Here is a 21,376-nt window from a genome sequence, read left to right as displayed (position 1 = left end):
GCAAAATAAATAAAAATCTCCAGCATGAAAACACACCCTGAAATTACAAGTTAATGGTGCAGAACTTTTTAGATGTATTGCCATAAAACATAAGTTTAACTACTGTGAAGGTCTATGGTAGAATATATGATGAAACAGTGAAATATAGAGAAACAACTGTAGTTACTCCGGAAAAAACTTATTTCTGCAACTCCTTGTAATTTAGAATAAGTCATAGCTGGTCAGAGCTGGATGGGGTCTTAGAGATGATTTCCTGATCCATTTTATAGGTGAGAAAGCTGAGGCCCCAAAAAAGTTAATTCAAGGTTGATGATTAATGGGAGGCAGAGATAGGCATAGATGCCTATTTCTCTCTAATTCATGTCTCGTCTGGTTCTGCAACAGGTGAAGGGACCAGGTTAAAGTACTAGAAAAACTGTTGGGGGTACCATTTCCAGGAACCCATAAGGTTAAACTATTTTCCTATTAACACTAAGATGTTATTTCCTTTTTTATCCTCATTCCCTCTCATGAGAGTACAGTGGAGCACAATGATATTGCAACAACCTAATTTAGGAACACAAGAATCCAGCTTTTGTTAAGTTAGACATTAAGAATTGAAAAAAATGTAAAATAATGCCACTCTTCTCACTAAATTTTTGTTCTGGAAAAGTTATTTTCATAAAAAATTTGTTTAAATTAACATTTAATAGTTATTGTGAATGAATTAATATTTAAAAATTTTCTCATTTTATAGTTGTTTCTCCAAATTTCACCAGACCAGTTTTTTTCCAGGCTTGATGAGAGAAATTTCTACTGTCTTGTGACTCTCTCCACAGCCTGACTCCCCTCTTCCTTTCCCTCAATGTTTGTGAACCGCAACAAAAGCTGAGCTGGGAAGACTGGTCAGCAGACCGCAGCAGCCAGCTCACCACCACCACCCTTTCTTTCAGTTCTAAACTCCCATGATTCTTTTTTTCTAACTGGTCCTCAAGTGCTCTCAATACAACCAATGATTAATATTGGGGCTTTTCCTTGCTTCTGAGGCAAGCGTTACCCTTTTCTGAAATGCTCTGCTTTTCAATATCAAAGACATAAAGCAATAAAATTAGACACTAATAAAACCAAATAAATAGCAGTGTTCTCATAAATGAAACTGATAGTACCAGGGAGGAATAACCAAAATGACTAATAAGACAATTAACTTTTCTATCAAAGAAATAAAGGATAAGGAATTGGCATCAGCAACGCCATTTAACTACCTTGTGATCTTGCAGTCCACTCAGGAGTATCACATGCCTCTGGCTGGTGCAAATCTGTCTTTTTAAAGATACTTACAAGTGCCATGAACCCTTAGCTCATGAAGATGAGATTTCACTTGGTCTTTCATTTCAGCTTTCCTGATTTCTACTTTCAGATGAAACCAAACGTACTATGAGACCAAAAAAACATTGTATATTTTGTTCCTTTTTAATTCCCTATCTTTTTGGTTGTGGAGAAGAACCAGCTTTTCTGCAATATACTATGCCTTACTGTTTTTAAAAAAGGGGGCAATGTGGGGAAGAGCATTGCTCAGTGGAAAAAAGTTCTGTGTGCTACAACCAGGATATTCAGGAGTTTAAAAAAATCCTTTCATAATGGTTGTGGGGGAGGGTCAAGAAAAGCCTCTCTGAGAAGGAGATATTTGGGCTGAGACCTGAAGGAAGTGAGGGAGTGAGCATGGGACAGTGAGATAGTGCCCAGACAGTAGCAGTAAATGCCAAGATCCTGAGGGAGAAACATGCTTGGTCTGTGGGAGGAGTGCCAAGGAGGCCAGTGTGGCTGAAACAGCATCAGCAAGAAAGACAGAGGCAGGAGAGGAGCTCAGAGAGGCAGTGGAGACCAGACTGGTGTTGGGCCTTGCGGACTGTGGATTTTTCTCCAGGAGAGGTGGGAAGACACTAGAGGGCCTTGGGCTGAGGAGTAACATTTTGGGTGACTGATGTCCTGCAGAATAACACTTGAGGAAATACAGTGCTAGGTTGGGGGATGTGGAGAAGCATAAAATGGGGTGTGGAGATGTGCTACCATGAGACAGTAGTGTTGATTCCCAGTGTCAAGCCTGCATACTGAATGATGTAGCGTACTGACGGGTTTTGTAAAACGTTAAGAAGTAGAAAATTCCAAATCACACTTTCCATTTCGTGAGAGTTGGTGCAGGTATTCAAGGTGATAAAGAATGAGTGTGAGATGTATTTTGCAGAGAAAACAGTCTCTTCTATAGTCTAGCCATCAGAGTATCTTTCTAGGCCTCATCTAACAATTCAATTATGCCTCTAGAGACAACTTGAAAGGCACTAAATGTGTCCACATGAATGCTCACTCGTGATCTTTCAAGCATCCTTGTGAGGTGGGCAGGGCGGTCATTATTTCCCTCCTCTGGCAAATAAGGACACGCAGCTGGAGAGGTTCTTACTCCGATTACATGGCTGGTTGGAGGGAGGGAGTGAGTCAAGGTTCTTGGTGCTGAATTCAGGTTCCTCCCACAACCTGATTCTATACCTCAGGTTAACAATTTATCAAGGCAGTCATCCCCAAATGAAGATGATTCAAATGCAAGGGGATATATATTCGAGTCAAAGAAGTCATTACTTTGGGCATAAAACTGAAGAGCCTCACTTTGCCCCAGCATTAGGAGATTTGTTCTGTGATTTAGTATCTCACCCTAGATGTTTTTTGTGTAATGTTCTACACAGTGGAAAAACGTGGCTTGTGAAAAGAGACACCATTTGTAGAAGTGATGGTACTACTTTTTCATTTAAAACCCAAGCACACGTGATGTAATCCAGGACCTTGGTCCATTTGTAAACTAGAAGGGAAGGTGAGAAGAAACTAAAAATCACTTACTAAATAAACATCGAGTACGGAGGCATTATCATCCTGCATTTCCAGAGCGTTTGGCTCAGAAGTCAAGTAGATGGTCCCCTCTTCCAAGGTAAATGTTGAACTGGAAGGTAACCCTTTACTGGAAAAAAAAAAATAATAATAATGATAACGAGCCCGTGACCTCCAGAAAAAAATTCAAGGACACCTCCAAAGTTGTGGCTAAATAGGCCAAGATGTGAAAGCTTTTGGGGATGAAAATAAATTGGGAGGAGTTTGAAGGAAATATGGTTAAGCCTGGAGATATGCTCACTTGAGTTTAATTTTTTTTTTTTAATCTTATCAGTAGTGAATTTCTGTTTTGGTGCATGAAACATTTCTTCACATTTATGAGAGGTGATCTGTGGTCCCACACCTTGTGAGGGAGAATTGCAGTGAATCTAGAGGCCCACTGGCCATCTTTGTGAATAGTTGGTTCTCACTGCTCATGTTCTACTCTCACAGTATTCATGCTTTGCTAGTTTAGAAAAGATAACCTTGTGCATCGTTAACATTGATGATTGCTTTCCATTGTTTTCTCTTTTTCATTTTTAGTAAGAAATATTCAGTTACATTCATGGTTCTCAAACTTCAGTGTGCATTAGAATCCCCTAGAGGGCTGATTAAAACCCAATTTCCTGGGTCCCACCTCCAGAGTTTCTGTCTGATTCAGTCAGTCTGAGGTAGAACCAATGAGTTTGCCTTTCTAAGGAGCTCCCAGATGATGCTTATGCTGCTGGTTCAAGGCCTACACTCTGAGTAACAATGAATTAAATAAGTACAGAGCACTGTATTATGTGCTTTGTGAGGATAGCCTAAATGCGCCTTAGAAACAACGATAAAAGCCAAAGGAATGTAATAACAAAAACAAGACAGTCATAATGAAGAGTCATTTATGAAAAGAAGCAACCTTGTTTTGTCATGATATAACTATAGTTAACTGTTTAAGTAATTGGTCCTTTTTCATATTTAAATTGGGAATTAATTTAAGGGCTCAGGAATGTACAATCTTTCCGTCACTGAAATAAAAGTTAGTTAGGTTTTTAACCTGTGGAAATTTGCCATGTGATGGTTTTGCAGAAACACAATATCCACAAATAATGGTGGAAGAGTGCGATATTGGTGTTAGACAAGCTGGGGGAAGGGGCTGGCCATTGGCCACATGAAACAAATTTGGCAGTGGGCTGTGGCTTTCCCAGGGCAGTAGGGCTGAGAGCAGGAGTTGAGAAGACTTCACTCTCTCACCTTCCTCTCACTTTTCCCTTTACCAGGTCTTGTCCCCCTCCTGAGATTAGCTCAGAGTTCACCCCTACCGAAAACCTCCATCTAAAGTCATCCTCTGAGTTTCTTGTCTGAGCCTCCTAGGTGAATGGGAGACGAGGACATTGTATTCCTCTGTCCTTCTCTAGTCTGGGAACCACACATAATTCCATTTCAGTACATATCTATTAATTGAAGATACACGAATAGATATCCTGACATTTTCAATATTAAAAGAAGTCAAAAGGATTTGTGTATCTTAGTAAATCAGGTTCTTTTATATCTTTTCCTGATCATAAAAGACAAGAGAAAATTGTGAAAATACAGAGTAGTTCTAGGAGGCCGTAGGGGGATCTTCCACAGGTCTTCCATTTGGTGATATTCGAGCATGTGGAAGTCAAGGGATTAAAGCTACTTCACTTTTGGCTTGATACATTTTCTCCTAAATTCTGGACGTGTTAAAAAAAAAAAGTCCTCTTGCTTTTCAAAAACACAAGATGGGTTATACAGTATGGGAAAGGGAGTCTGTTCCGATTGATTTTAAAGAGCAGGGTGAATGTGGCCTTTTCCCATTGAGCCGTTGACTTTATATTATAAACTACAAATTTCTTGGGTTAAGTAAACCATCAGTTTTCAAGGGACACTCTGAGAGGCACTATGTAGCAATAAACATTGCTCAGGTTATTTTTTGGATTGAAACAAGGATATAGTTATGGGCCTAATATGACTTTTGCCTTTCAACTGTTAAGATGCCATTCACTGCTCCTGTGGATAGAAAATGATTGTGCCTGGTGTTAAGCCTTATGAGAAAGATAAATTCTTTATTGACTTAAACAGCAAAACAAAAAAAACAAGGTGGCAGAAAATATGTAATTGTAGCATGCCTCTTGATTTTTATTTCTATTTTGAGGGGAGGTTTCATATTTTATAGGTAATTAAATATAATCTTAAAAATATTTAACTTATATTCATATAATTAAAAATTCTCTAATGGCATCTGTTATTTTGTAAACATATAATGTACTTGATGAGACTCACAACCAATTTTCCCCTTCTTGTCTGAGTTTTTAGTTATGATTTTTATTTCCCTCCTAAGACTAAGGGTATAACCAAGAATATTCTATAATTGCTTTTCTTTTTAAAATTATTTTAATGGCATTACATGTAGTATAAGATTTAGACAAAAAAGTAATTCTTCTTTCTCTGCTGTCCTCTTGTGATCCAGAGTTCACCTCCCTAGAAGTAAAGCCATTTTGCAAGTATTTTTCAATCTAATATTTATCTTTTATTTTTGGAAACTATGAGTAAGCTACTAGCATGTTTAAAACAAAATTAAAATAGAAAAAACCTCCTAGAGTGTTCTTCTGGATTTAACAGGTACATTAATGAATTATTTTAACTAAAATACAATATGATTACAGAAAAAATAAATACCCAATTTCCTCAGTAATATATGGTCAAAATTTGATAAAATGTTCACAGGCATATTTTAAAAAAATGTTATTTACACTGTTTTTCACATGCATTAGACTAGTTTCCTATCTTAGTAAGTAGAATATTCTGAACATTAAAATTGTGGGACAAAAATGAGACTAATAGGGACTTGTCTCAGATTATATAAAGAACTCTTATAACTCAACAACAAAAAGGTAAATAACTCACTTTAAAAATGAGCAAAGGATCTGAATAGACATTCCTCCATTGAAATACAAATGGCCAATAAGCAAGTGAAAAAATGCTCAATATCACTAGTCATCAGGGGAATGCAAATCAAAGCCACAGTGAGATAGCACTTCATACCCACTAGGATGGCTATAATAAAAAAGATAAGTGTTGGAGAGGATGTGGAGAAATTGGAGCCCTCCTATTTTGTGAATGGGAATGTAAAATGGTGCAGCTACTTTAGAAAACAGTTTTGTGGGTCCTCAAATCCATATGAGCCAACAATTCTCCAAGGTATATATCTGAGAAAAATGGATATATATATATATATCTACACAAAAACTTGTACATGAATTTTCACTGCAGCATTATTCATAATAGCCAAAAAATGGAAATAACTCAAATATCTACTTACTGATGAATAGACAAATAATTCACAATGAAATACTCAGCAACACAAAATAACGAAGTACTGACATAAGCAACAACATGAGTGAACCTTAAAAACATGTTTAATGAAAGAAGCTGGTTATAAAGGGTCACATGTGATTTAATTTATGTGAAATGTACAGAATATGCAAATCTATACAGACAGAAAGCAGATTAGTGGTTCTTAGGGGCCAGGATAAGAGGGCAGTAGAGTGACTTAGGTATGGGGTTTCTTTTTTGGAGTGTTGAAAATGTTCTAAAATTAGATTCTGGTGATAGTTATACAACTCTTGGAATATACAAAAACCCATAAAACTGTATACTTTAAATGGATGAATTTTATGGTATGTGAGATATATCTCAAAATTTAAAAAAGGTGTCATGAGGCACCTAAGGGTCATGATTTTAAACTTGATCTCTCAGCACATGGTATTAGAAGAACCAGAAGTTTGATGGAATATATCTCTTAGGTCACATATATTTTAGAGCTACCCGTTTTGAATAAAGACCTGATTTTTTGCCAGCCTTTCAGAAAACTTTCTTTTTCTTAATAGAGAAAAAAATTCCAGTCAGCCTTACAACGTGAGAGAGCTGGGCTCTGAGATTTCAAGCCCTGAGGTGAAGAGACTATGTGTGTAGCCCATGGAAGCCTGGGGAACCTTCTACAGTGTTGCAGGGCCAGCGCTGGTGCAGCACGGAACACAGGTAAGGGGACCTCCATCCAGGAGGGTGTTCGGCCTAGAGGTTGCAAACAGTTGGCCCACAGACCCAGTGTGACTGGGAAAGTGTGTTTTGGATCCAAAAAGACTTTTTCAGTTTGGATTATTGCTAATTTTAGAAACAGGAAATTCCCACAAAAGCCCGGTTTTCCACCACTTCTTATGAGAAACCAGAACAGCTGGCAACTCAAAGCCCACATTTCTGAGCAGCAGTGAGGTTGTGGCTGCCTCCTTTAGACTGGGCGTGTCCTCTCCAGTTCTCCAATTCTCTTCTCCAGTTCTCTTCTGCATCATACTAGGCCTTTCTACTTATTTGTATCATCTCTGTCTGGCCCCTTCTACTTCACAGATAAGGAAACTGAGACCCAGGGAGGCACAGTGGCTCACCAAGGTCACACTGTGATTAAATAGAGTTAAGACCTGAACTTTGTTTTCCCATTAAACACCTTTTCTATGATCATCTCTACTTGAGATTTGCCAAAAGCAAGGGTAGCTAAGGCGAATATGCTAGGAACCTCAAAATAATCATATAAACCAGCAAAAACAAGTGCAGTAGATGATGCATGATGTGAGCTGCAGTGATCCTTGTTCTCTAGAGAAGAGTAATAATGGACTGGAAGGTTTGAGGAAAAATAAGTAGGCAAACATGCTTTACAAAGCTGCATTTTTTTTGTTGTAAACTAGGTGCTCCATAAACAAATATGAAAGTCAATGATCAGTTTGAAATATTGCATATTGTTTATTGTTTTGTACTTAAAAATACATATTTCAGTATAAATTCTTTTTAAAAATTAAATTTACTGGGGTGACATTGGTTAATAACATTATATAAGTTTCAGGTATACTGTTTTATACTATATCATCTATATATTGCATTGTGTGCTCACCACCCAAAGTTGTCTCCCTCCATCACCATATATTTGACCCCCTTTAGCCTTTTTATTTCCCCCTCACTCTCCTTCCCCTCTGATAACTACCCTTCTGTGTATAAGTTTGCTTGTTTGTTCATTTATTGCTTTGTTTTATATCCCACATATGAGTGAAATCATATATTCTTGTCCTTTTCCATCTGATTTATTTCACTTAGCACTATACTCTCAAGATCCATCCATGTTGTTGCAAATGGCAGTATTTCATATTTTATGGTTGAGTAGTATTCTGTTGTATATAGGTACTACATCTTTATCCAATCATCCACTGAAGGACACGCTGATTGTTTCCATGTCCTTGCTATTGTGAATAATGCTGCAGTGGACATAGGGGTACATGTATCTTTACGAATAAGTGTTTTCGAATTTTGGGGGGTAGGTACCCAGAAGAGGGATTGATGGGGTCATATGGTAGCTCTAGTTTTAATTTCTTTTGAGGAACCTTCATACTGTTTTCCATAGAGGCTGCACCGATTTTGCTACCGGCAGTGTACAAGGCTTCGCTTTTCTTCACGTCCTCACCAACACTTGCTATTTCTTGTCTTGCAATAATAGCCATTCTTCCAGGTGTGAGGTAGTGTCTTATTGTGGTTTGGTTTGCATTTCCCTTATAGCTTGTGACTGTGAGCATCTTTTCAAATATCTATTGGTCATCTGTATGTCTTCTTGGGGAAAGTGTTTAAATCCTCTGACCATTTTTTAAATTGGATTTTTGGGTTTATTTTTGTTGAGTTGCATGAGTTCTTTATGTATTTTGGATAATAGCCCCCTTTTGGAGGTATTGTTTGCAAATATCTTCCCCTATTTAGTTGGCTGCCTTTTTGTTTTGTTGACGGTTTCTTTTGCTGTGCAGAAGCTTTTTAGTTTGATGTGGTCCCATTCATTTATTTTTACTTTCACTTCCCTTGTCTTTGGGGTCAAGTTCATAAAAACCTCTTCAAGACCAAGGTCCTTCAGTTTAGTAACTATGTTTTCTTCTATGTATTTTATTGTTTTAGGTCTTATATCCAAGTCTTTAATCCATTTTGAGTATGGTATGAGATAGCTGTCTAATTTCATTCTTTTGCATGTGGCTTTCCTATTTTCCCAACACCATTTATTGAAGAGGCTTTCCTTTCTTCCTTATGTTTTTGGCTCCTCTGTCAAAAATTAGTTGCCCATATATGTGTAGGTTTGTTTCTGGGCTCTCAGTTCTGTTCCACTGGTTTGTGTATCTCTTTTTCTGTGAATGCCATATTGTTTTGATTATTGTAGTTTTGTGGTATAATTTGAAGTCAGGGAGTATGATAACTCAGGAAAGCAACATATTCGTGTTCCTCAAAAAATAAAAAATAGAATTACCATATGATCCAGCAATTTCTGGTATATATCCAAAAGAACTGAAAGCAGACTCTCAGATATTTGTGCACTTAGTGTTACGGACAGAACTGTGTCTCTCCCCTGACCCCCAATTCATTTACTTAAATCCTAACTTCTAGTACTTCTGAGTGTGTCCGTATTTGGAGATACAGTCTTTAAAGAGGTAGTTAAAGTTAAATGAGATAATATGACAGGTGTTCTTATAAAAAGAAGAGATTAGGACATAAGCACACACACAGAAAAGACGGTATGAAAACAGGGAGATGATGGCTATCTATAAGCTAAGGAGAGAGGGCTCAGAAGAAACCAATTTTGGTGACACCCGATCTTGACTTCTAGCCTCTAGAACAGTGAGAAAATAAATTTCTGTTGTTTAGGCCACTTAGTCTGTGGTACTTTGTTATGGCAGCCCGAGCAGACTAAAATATGCATGTTCACAGCGGCATTATTCACAGTAGCCCATAAATGCAAGCAACCCAAGTGTCAATCAGCAGATGAATGATAAACGAAATGTAGTGTTACATACCATAGAATATTATTCAGCCTTAAAAAGGAAGCACATTCTGATACGTGTTATAACATGGATTAATCTTGGGACATTAAGTGAAAAAAGCCAGTCATAAAAAGACAAATATTGAATAATACTATTTATATGGAGGACCTAGAGCAGTCAAATTCAGAGACAGACAGTAGGAGAGTGGGTGTGGGGGGCTGGGGAATGGAGAATTGTTAATAGGTATAGACTTTGTTTCACAAGATGAAAAAAGTTCTGGTGATTGGCTGTACAACAATGTCAATGTACTTAATGAATAGTACACTTAAAAATAGCTAAGATAGTAAATTTTATGCTCTATGTATTTTACCACAATTTTAAAAAGCAACATTTAAGTTAGTGAATATCTAATATTTATCAAGAATAACACTATTCAAGCTAATAGTTTAATACTTAAAATGACATATATGAAAAAACTATAAAGTGTATAGCTTTATATATAATTAGGCTTTTAAAGTCCCATTAAGTATATTCTAAATAATCTGACTTATGACCATGTGTTAGCATTGAGTAAAAGTTACATAACCATTTTGTTAATCTCTATATTTGTTATCCTCATTATTCGGTATGTGCTGAGTAAGATCAGAGTACAGAACAGGCATATTACTTCCCTAAAAGTCTTAGATCGGGTACTGTCTACCACCTAAGAAAGAATATGTTTTAGGGAAACAGACACTTGAGCCATTAAAGCATGACAGCCAGAGCATGAACTCTGGAATCAGATAATTTAGCTTTAAATTCTGGATCTTCTACTTAGTTGTGTGATATTGGATGCATTTCTTAATTCTTCTGAGTTCTAGTTTCCTACATGTACAATGAGAATAATATCGAACATGGAGATTTATGGAGTGATTAGTGTATAGCAGAGATCAAGATAAACAAAAATCCCAGTCTCATGGAACTTACATAGTATTGAGGAAGACAATGAGATAAATACTTAAAATATATATTTACATTGGTCCAAGGTGGTAAGGAGCAAAACAAAGCACAGAGAGGAGTGAGTGAGTGAGGAGCTTAGGTCTTCTCCAAACAGCAAACTCTCCGTGTTCTGTCATCGGAGTTTGTGGGATCTCAGGCCTGACACTAGGAAGCACATATGTCCCCTACACTCCATGGGGTATATATCAAGCTCTCCAAAGTATCTCACTCAAGTCTCTTTAACTGGGCTGTGGGAGGCACCTCCCAACTCCCTGACTGGTCTCTATAAAGCTCACATTCTAATTGCCAACTCTTTTCTTGGTCTCCAACTTTTTTGAAAGACTGGAGGTGGGTGGTCAGCTAATAATTACAAAACTGGTTTTTGACCACTTCTTTTACAAGTTCTGTAATCTCACAGCTTGCTTTTGTTATGGGCCTTAGCCAAAACTGATAGTAAAAATATTTCATTTTAACATCATTGTTATTTTTAGCAGAGAGATTTAATTAGTAAAGGTTATAGACATTGAAAATAAAAGTGTATTTTTTGTTAATCAAGAAATGCTTCATGCAGGACATAAAGTATTATTTGGGTTAAGAACGTTCATACTTGTGTATGTATATGTCCAGTGCTACTTAAAAAATTAATGAAATTTAATTATAAATAGAATAGGGAGATGATGCAAGAATAAACTGTCCAACCCAAATAAATGCATCCAGAGCCTGCCTTGATGATGCCCCAAGCAATAAAGGTATGTTCCAAGAAAGATTTTCACTTAAATGTCTGTGCCACTGGTCAATTTCATGTTCATTTCTCTTCACTTCTGACTCTGGGCAATACTCTTGATTGCTGTATTCTTACTGTACTGTTGGTTTCCTGGGCACATGCCTATTTGGGATCAATTTCTACTTTCTCTGGCTGAGAGTTTCTAAGATCCCATTTTCAGAGTCACTGATAAGCAAGGACACCTCTCTTGGGAGGAAATGCCCTCAAAATCCAGCGGTCAAGCCAGAGGCCCCACCATTTTCAGCCTCATAGCTTGGGAAGATCCATTTCTAGAAGCAATGTTATGTGATTGGGTATAAGAGTCTGGCTGCCTGCCTGGGTTCTGCACTGTCAAGTTTTACCACAATTCCCTCAATTCAGACTGTCTGAGGGCTAATTGTACCTAATTTGCAACAAGGCACTCAGGGAACTTAATCTACCAGTTTTGTTCTTCCCTTGTAAAAGCAGAGGAGCTGTGAAGCCTCTTCAGCTGCTCTGTGCTCTGCTTGCACCGCAAGCTTGTCAGCACAGGTAAGAGGAACAGGAGGGAGAATCTCACGTCCTCCTAGCACCCTCTCTGGGAATAGATATTAACGGTTCTCTGATGCCACACAGGCCTCTCTGTCATTTATAAAAATGCTCCCTTCTGTTACAGCAACATTAGTTTGGCTTCACTGGAGAGCATTATTTTGGCTAGACTGCTGAAAACAGTCATCAATAATTTTATAGTCCAGAATAGTCTTTTTTTTGTTTGCAGACCTAATGAGTGTTTTATAGCTAATTCTCATAGGGGCATTTGCTCGGAGAACATACAGTACGACCCGTGGTTTTTGTCTTTTAAAAATCATCCTCCCTGCCTTATAAATCAAAGTAATAACATCGACATATATCACATGATACAGATGACTTATGAAATAAACGAACTCCTGTCCCCACTCCATTATCCCCTAGGGGCAGCTCCTTTTATGATTTTTCTTTTTAGCTTTTCCAGTGGTTCCCTTCACATCTTTTGCTAAATCAGGGAATAAAAGATAGTCTCAACCTAAGGCAGCATCTATTGATTCCACATGAAGGACATTGACCCTCTCCAACTCTGTGCTTCCTCCTGACATTTGCTATTTATATTTTATTTTATTACTGTGAATACTAAATAACTGTTTTTACTCCGTCAGCAATATTCTATATATCTTTTCCCACGTTACTTCATCTTTTTCTGTTAGATGCACTTAAAATTTTTTATCTCTGCTTTGTCATGGCTGGTATTAAATTTGATTTTGAAGTTATCACCCAAATTTCCCTGCTTTGTCCATGGATTGGCTCCAAAATTAGAAAATATATACAGTTTATTATTACAACTATGTAAATACTGTTAATGACTGGTCAACAGTGAGTTAGGGTTACATTTCCCTCTCTGGGTTCAAAGTCATGATTACTAGGCCATGCAAAGTAAAATGTTTCAACATCAAGGGTAAATGGAGTCTTTTTTTAACTTTTGTTTAAATCCTGAACCCAGAGAGTATCTGGACTAAGAGTAGAGGTCTAGATACAAACACTGCTTCTCCAATTATTAGTTTTAACAATAGGCAAGTCATGAAACTGAGATCATGGTTTCTCATTTGTAAATGAGAATGACAGTCCCTGCCCACCTCACGGGGCGCCATCAAGGGAACCAAGTCAGATAATGCAAGTGAAAGAAAGGCCAACAGAGGGTAATGCTCTTCTGTATAAACAAAAGGAGTAGCACTGTGTCTTTTACTTCTGGGACTCTGCCTGTTTCCTCAGTGCGACAGAGGGGACTTTGATGAGGTTCTGGTTGTATAGATGGATTTATCACAAGATTTTGGAAAGAATTCCATTTCTGATCTTCTAAGTTTAGCTACCAGAACATTAACTAATATTAAATGTGGACAGGAAAACTCTACCTGCAGAGAAACCCACAAATACAGTCAGGTCTTACTTAAAGATTGCAAACACTTGTTCAGTCCTAGAGCCACCTCCCAACATGACTCAGGCATTTCAGATGTGAGAGTCAAGCCAGTGCCATGTGCCTCTCTTGGAAAAGCCCTCCTTTGGCTGGGGTGGGTCGAGGGGCAGTGGAGGCAGCTCTGGGGTGTGGAATTCTGTAGTACTGGCACTGGGGTTCCTATTTTCATCCTGGACAGTGTCAGGGTGCTGCAAATCTCATGCCCCAGCCAGCATGGAACATCTCCATGATGAACTCATTGCTGAGTGTACAGGCAAGTCTGCAAGACTCCCCAGCATGGACTCGGAGAAGTAGGAAACCCTTGGCCATGGTCACTGTGTCCAGACTGCTTCACCACCCACCTTCCTCACCCACCCTGCCAAACAGGAGGCTTTCAGAGGGATCTGTTTCTGTCTCTTTGTCTTTTCAGTCACGAGCATGGCTACTGATCTTCTATACTCTCCCACTTTTGCTAATTTTAGACTAGGAGGCTTTCTGTTTCAAAATAAGGCAAGCAGAACACAGGCTCTCCCTCTGGTATTGACTGATGGCTGCCACGTGGATCTAGTGCTTGGGTTTAACAGTGTACTGCCAGGTCTATTTGTGAAATTGGGTCCTAAGACTGAAACCAGACCCTAATAGTTTTTTTCCTAGTTTTAAGTGTCTTTCAGGAAATAACAGGCCTCCTCACAGAACCCCAGAGACCACCAAGCCGTATCAGACTGGTCTTAGATGCTTGAGCAGGCAGTTAGCAGCTAAATAACCCTAAGCTGACCTAGAGAGCACAGCGGAACCAAAATTCATAGAACTCAAGTAACAGAGGTGCTACTTTTCCCACCCAGAGCCCGTTAAGAACTGAGAGGTCCATTAATAAGGAAGATCTGGTGCAGGGACCATATCTGATCAAACTCAGGCTGGAATTTCTTTGTTCTGTCTCGTTCCTCCCACATCCCTAACCTTAGATGGCTTAGTTCCAAGACTATCCAATCTGACTCTCTGAATTAGAATTAATATGTATAACCTCTTCTTACTCTCACTGTTAAAACTGACCCCAGGCCTTTGTTCAGGGAGACTAATTTGAGCCTCATCTCTGGTATCCTTGTTTGGCTAGCCTGACGAATCTTTTCTTTGCAAAAACCTACTGCCTCAGACTTTTGGCTTCTCTGTAAGACATGGGCTTTGAACTCACTACCTTTGTTCTGTAACATTAGTTCTGAGGACAGGAAGTCATGGTTGCTCAGAGACTGGGCAGCAACTGAGTTCCCACCAGCAGCTTCAGAACTAAGCAAAGAAATGTGGTAAGGGCCCTCCCTTTTAGGAGACTGTATGTGTTTGGGTGGTGCCTGGAGGGAGAAACTTTTTAAAAAAAGAATCCTCGTTCATATTCAGGGAACTTTTTCACTGTATATCTCTATGCAATTTACTTTTCTTTCCAATACCCACACACATTTAAAGCTAGCAATAGTCATTGACTGTGATGATTGTATTATAGATGTTATTTCATTCAATCGTTAAAGATAACCCTGGTAGGTTGGGTTTCTTCCTGTTTATTTTGTATATGTGAGTATTAAGGCTAACTTGTCTAACCAAAGTTAATAGATGGTGCAGCATACACTGCCTCAAACTATCTGACCACTGCAGAGAATTAGCTCAGTGCTGTGTTTTTAAGATATTTCTAGCAGCAATGGCTCAATTATAAAAGAAAAAAGAAGACTTCAAGTCAGTATGGTGGAATAGGTAAATGCTATGCTTGCCTCCTCCCATGACCACATAAAAATGACAACTAAATTATAGAACAACCATCGCTGAGAAGCACTTGAAGAATAGCTGAACAGAAGTCTTATAACTAAGGATGTAAAGCAGCAGCCACGGTGAGACTGGTAGGAGCGACACAGAAGTGGAAAGGGCAGGTCCTACACCTATGGTGTGGCAATTAAGAATCGGGAGTGATATCTTGGCTGCAAAGTTCCCCCAAGAGGAGCGAGAGGTACCTGCCTCATGGCTGGCTGCCCAGCCTGGGGCACCAGTGTCTGTGTAAACCTATGGGGATTGCATCCTTTTGATGGTTTCCTTTACTGTGCAAAACTTTTTAGTTTGATTTAGTCTCATTTGTATATTTTTCCTTTTGTTTCCCTTGTCCAAGGAGATATATCCAAAAAAATATTACTAAGAGTGTACTGCCTATGTTTTCTTCTAGGAGTTTTATGATTTCAGAGGTGACAGCTCGAAGAGCACCAGGGACATACAAGTCCAGGAAGCCCAGAGAGTCCCAAACAAGATGAACTCAAAGAGGCCCACACCAAGACACATCATAATTAAAATGCCAAAAATCTTAAAAGCAGCAAGAAAAAAGCATCTAGTCACCTACAAGGGAGCTTCAATGAAACTGTCAGCTGATTTCGCAACAGAAACTTTGCAGGCTGAAGGGGATTGGCACAAAATATTCAAAGTGATGAAAAGCAAAGACTTACCAACTAAGATTATTCTACCCAGCAGGCTATCATTTAGAATCGAAGGAGAGATAAAGTTTCCCAGCAAGAAAAAGCTAAAATAGTTCATCAACACTAAATCAATGTTATAAGAAAAGTTAAAGGGACTTCTTTTAGAAAAGATAAAAAATATGGATAAGAAAATATAGGAATAAAGGCAAACACTCTGTAAAAGCAGTGGATCAATGAACTGAAAGCTAGTACAATAGTTAAAAGGCAAAAGTAAGATCATGTGTAATTGCAATACTAAATCAAGCAATATACACAAACAGAGAAGTAAAAAAGTGACAAAAACATAAAACATGGAGGGCATGAGTAAAAATTGAAGTGATTTTAGAATGTGTTCAAACTTAAACAACCATCAACTTAAAATAGATGGCTATAAATGGGTTTTACATCCAGAATGCTAGCCTGAATCAACATCTGCAAATTAATTAATATGATATGCCACATAACAAAATGATTAAAAATCATATTGACAGATGCAGAAAAAGCATTTGACCAAATTTGACATCCATTTACGGTAAAAACTCTCAGCAAAATGGGGATAGAGGGAACACACCTCAACATAATAAAAGCCATATATGACAAACAGCTAACATTATAGTCAATGGTGAAAAACTAGAAGTTTTTTCTTTAAGATCAGGAACAACACAATGATGTCCACTTTCACCATTTTTATTCCACATAGTACTGGAAGTCCTAGCCACGTAATCAGACAAAAATAAAAGGTACCAGAATTGGAAAGGAAGAAGTGAAATTGTCATTATTTGCAGATGAGATGATACTATATGCAGAGAGCCATAAAGATTCCACCAAAAAACTATTAGAACTCATAAATGTATTCGGTAAAGTAGCAGGATACAAAATGTTCAGAAATCAGTTGCATTTTTATACACCAATAACAAACTCAGAGAAATTAAGAAAACAATTCATTTATAATTACATCAAAAAGAATAAAATACCTAGGAATCAGTTTAACCAAGGAGGTAAAAGACTTGTACTTGGAAAACTGTTAGACGCTGAAGATACAAATAAATGGAAGGCTATACTATGCTCATGGATAGAAAGAATTAAGACGTTAAAATGTCTACTATTCAAAGCAATCTACAGATTCAATGCAGTCCCCATCAAAATACAAAACTTTTTTACATAACTAGAACAAATAATATTACAATTTATATGGAACAAAAATCCCCGAATAGCCAAAGCAATCTTAGAACAACAAAGTTGGAAGTATCAAGGCTATAGTAATCAAAACAGCACAGTACTGGCATAAAAACAGACACATAGATCAATGGAACAGAATAGAAAGCTCAGAAATAAACCCATGCCTATATGGTCAATTGATCTATGACAAAGGAGCCAAGGATATACAATGGGGTAATGGGGTAAACAGTCTCTTAAAAAATGGTGTTGAGAATACTGGACAGATACATGCAGAAGAATGAAACTAGGTCACTTTCTTACACCATATACAAGAACAAACTCAAAATGGATTAAAGACTTAAATGTAACCCCTGAAATCATAAAACTCCTAGAAGAAAACATAAGCAGTACACTCTTTGACATTACTCTTAGTAATCTTTTTTTGGATATTTCTCCTCGGACAAGGGAAACAAAAGGAAAAATATACAAATGGGACTAAATCAAACTAAAAAGTTTCGCACAGTGAAGGAAACCATCAACAAAATGAAAAGACAACCTATTGAATGGGAGAAGATATTCACCAATGATACATCTGATATGGGGATAATATCCAAATAAATAAGACACTCATGCAACCTAACCCCTCAAAATGCAACTATTTGCGAATAGGGTCATGGCAAATGTAATTAGTTAATATGAGGACATACTAAAGTAGGATGGGCTCTAATCTGGTGTCCTTATGAAAAAGGGAAATTTGAACAGACATGCACACAGGGAGAATGCTATGTGAAGATAAGGCAGAAATTGGGGTGATGCTTCTTCTATAAGTCAAGGAATGACAAAGATTGACAGCAAACCAGTGGAAGCTAGGCCGTGTGCATGGAACACATTCTTAGTCTAGTTGGCCCTGACAGCTCTCAGAAGGAAGCAACACTGCCAATATCTTGGACTTCTAGCCTCCAGAACTGTGAGACAATAAAGTTTCATGTTTAAGCCACTAGTGTGTGGTATTTTGTTTTGTGGCCCTAGCAAACTAATACAGGTAGTATAAATGCATAAAGGAAAACCTTGCCTTGTGGCTCACTAACTTTCCTTCCCTTTCCTTAGTCCATAATACCAGTAACCTTAACCTGCAGGAAATTTATATTTTGAGGTATCTGAAAAAAGTACCATTCCAATTCTTTGCTAAACACTACATTTTCTGTGATTAAAAAGTAGGGCCTTTCTTCAGTAAAATCCACCAAATATTTGTTGGGCTTTTACTATTTACCAGGAATCTTTAGGTAGTGTTTGTGCCTTAGCTTTCAGACTGCTCAGGTCCTCCTCATATTAATGTGCTAAAAATGCACAGGGCTGAAATGATCCCCCTCAGCATAAAAGACGCATCATTTAGTCAAGATCCAAATTACTATCAAATCTGCAGAAGCTGCTGAAAAAAATTATATGAGAAAATTTTACAAGGGAGCCTTGCTATCACAGATGTATATTGTAATTATAACTGTTCAGGGCTATTGGAAAACCATAAGCAGAATTGATTTTTAGTGTGCTTGCAAGCTTCAGAGAAATGCAGAATGACAAGAAGGTTTCTCATACATGGCTAGGACGCCAGACTAATCATGAGCTCTGACTTGAACAATTGGAAAATGTCACAGAAACTACTGGTCTCTGCTAGACAGGTGAACACCCTGTCCTGAGTCATTAGAAACATAAGCAGTTTATGGAGAAAGAAATCGAACAGAGCCCCTGTGTGCAAAGAATGGGAAGTACCTGGCTGAGATGATGTGGGAGGTGTACAGTATTGGCATCTCTGTGGAGAAGAACTGGGATTATTTTGGTTTTCAAATCATGGCTCAGCCGTAATAATCTCTGGCAGTGGCCCTTTTATATACCAAAACCTTTCCTATAAGTTAAAGAACAAAACTAGGCACTTGAGAATCAAAGGTCAGTACACACCCTGCTTGACTAAACTGGTTCTCAAAACTGAATGCATCGGAGTTGCCAACAGGCCGAGGAAATGGCATTTTTAACAACTTGCCATTTCTGAAGCAGGTGGTTCTAGAACCTATACTTTAAGAAATACTGGCTTACAGACAGAAAGAAAAATAGTGCATGGTCTCACTTATATGTGGAATCTAAAAAAGTCGAATACATAGGAGCAGAGAGTAGAGTGGTGGTTATGAGGGGCAGGGAAGTGGAGGAAATGGCAGATGTTGGTCAAAGGGTACAGTCTGTAACTGTTGTAGAATGAATAAGTCTAGAGAGCTGATATGTGGCATGATGAGTCCAGTTAACATTACTGTATTGATACTGAACATTTGCTGAAAGTAGATTTAGCTAGTTTACCATCATTCATGTAAAATAAGAACAGGAAATATAGTAAGTTCCAAATATATTTAGCCTGATAAAACTTTGATGAGTTGCCTATATACTATTTCTTATGTAACTTTTTTTAAACTAGTACTTTGGAGAAAATTGTCACAGAAATTTCAAAATTAATAGATCAGGTTGTCATAAACAAATAACTAAAATCTAAAAAGAAAAAAGAAGTATTGGCTTAGAAGAATCATAAGGCAGTGATGATATGTGCAGTCCAGAAATGATGCGGTATACTCCTATGAATGACCAGAATGATCCATCTTGGGAAGTGTGGCAAAGAATGAGGAGGAGGATGCTGGTCACTGCTGAAGGCCCTGCCTGTGCCTTAGGGTTTGGATCTGGCTCTGCTCTGCTCTGGTGCTGAGAGTGCCTGAAGGGCTGGCAGTCCAGCTCCACTGGCTGGGCCTGGCTGGGTGTAGGAGCTGTGAATACCACTGACTTGACTAGGGCCAGACACAGATCACACTTTATAAATTCTACCTTCCAGAAAGCACACTTAACTAATATAGTATTAGACACTTTGTAAAATACCTTAAAACATGGTACCCGTTATTTTACATTGTTCCTTTAGCTGACTTTTTATGTGTCCATGTGCTTAACAATCTGTAAATACAAATATTATGTTTAAAATCTGTCACTGAAACTTCATACCCTTTCCCATTTATTTTATGTACTCTTGAGAAGTCTAAATTAGCCATTTTTGGAGTCTGATTTTAAGCTCTAGTTATTTTGGATAATGCTTATCTTTCATGTGTGTGTCCAAATTCTATTTACATGAAATTTCTCAATGGTTATTAATAAAAATACTCTCAAAGTATTTACCATTTGTAGTCCTCCACAGCAATCTCTTAGATGAAGTTGTTATATTACATTTGAATTGATTTAGGAAGAGGCACTTGAAAGCTTTGAAACCTCCCCTTGTGGTTTCCCCTTCTAACCACTGTTATTTAGCTGTGACTCAGGCTTATTCTTTATCCATATATTAATAATAAAAATCACTTTCTTTATTTACCACAAGGTTTATGTGAATAATTTAGAGCAAGTGTCTACCATGCTCCTTGTCCTTGGAAGGTAGCTAATAACTGTCCTCTCTTCTGCTTGAGCTGGAGGTGCCTGAATTTAACTTCCTCATTGTTTCCTTGTCTCTGACAATATAAGATCATTTAGGAGGATTCAGTGAGGTGACTCCTATAAAGTCTGTCACTTGTATTCAATACATTTTAGCTGTTATTAGTATTATCACTGAAGATTATTATAATAAAGATACATTTTATGGATTTCAGTGGCACAAAAGGACTCATGTACTGGTAAATGTACTTTTGGGGAAAAATGTGTGTGCACATATATACGTTTATTATAAATTTTACTGACAAAGAATGTGTAGCACACAATTTACAAATAATAAAATATGCAATAGTCTCTACTGTAACTTCCATATAATTGTTGGAATGCTTTTGCTGATTTTTGTAGAACTTTTGCATCCATAGCCAACTTATAATTGGCTGATGAATGCGAGTTTTAACGTGATGTTGGTTGACATTTTCCTTTACATTAATAAGACAAAAATGATATGAAGACATCTGTCAGAACTTTACTCATTGGTCAATAGTATGAGCTACATTTCTGATGAATAGGAAAATAGTTTTTGAATACTGGAAGAATATTTCTTCAATATTTTGTGCTACTGACTATGCAACGGCTATAGATGCAACACACTTTTAAGTTTAAATAACAATCAACAAAACAATAAATCTAGCCATGACTTACACTTGACAACTGCTGTGGAATAAATACCTCTACTTCAATCTACCAATGTGATGTCACTAAATGAGCTGGAAAGAAATGCCCTGTAGCACAACATTGTACAGTATTTCCACTACACAGATACAATATATATGTAAAAAGCCTCAAGAGCAAATAATAGTAT

General features: G+C 37.7%; 1 protein-coding gene and 1 long non-coding RNA gene across 7 annotated transcripts in view; one reads left to right on the top strand and one right to left on the bottom strand.

Moving 5' to 3' along the window:
* LOC112485004 overlaps positions 1 to 15,687 on the top strand; it is a 40,546-nt gene extending 24,859 nt beyond the window's left edge. The window contains exons 2-3 of the long non-coding RNA XR_003048331.1: positions 6,786 to 6,936; positions 15,633 to 15,687. This is a non-coding gene — a long non-coding RNA (uncharacterized LOC112485004). The remainder of the gene's footprint in view (positions 1 to 6,785; positions 6,937 to 15,632) is intronic.
* The window catches only part of PIP5K1B (phosphatidylinositol-4-phosphate 5-kinase type 1 beta), a 285,086-nt gene that overhangs the window by 11,222 nt on the left and 252,488 nt on the right, over positions 1 to 21,376 (bottom strand). For 5 of the 6 annotated variants that reach the window (XM_015594528.2, XM_015594529.2, XM_006918403.3 and 2 more), the window contains one exon: positions 2,866 to 2,983. The exons of the other annotated variant lie outside the window; for it this stretch is intronic. In XM_015594528.2, the coding sequence (XP_015450014.1) occupies positions 2,866 to 2,983 (118 nt within the window). The remainder of the gene's footprint in view (positions 1 to 2,865; positions 2,984 to 21,376) is intronic. 6 annotated transcript variants of the gene reach the window in all.

The sequence above is a fragment of the Pteropus alecto genome, unplaced genomic scaffold (assembly GCF_000325575.1).
Source record: "Pteropus alecto unplaced genomic scaffold, ASM32557v1 scaffold95, whole genome shotgun sequence".
NCBI classification, from domain to species: domain Eukaryota; kingdom Metazoa; phylum Chordata; class Mammalia; order Chiroptera; family Pteropodidae; genus Pteropus; species Pteropus alecto.
This window is presented reverse-complemented; position numbering and strand designations above follow the sequence as displayed.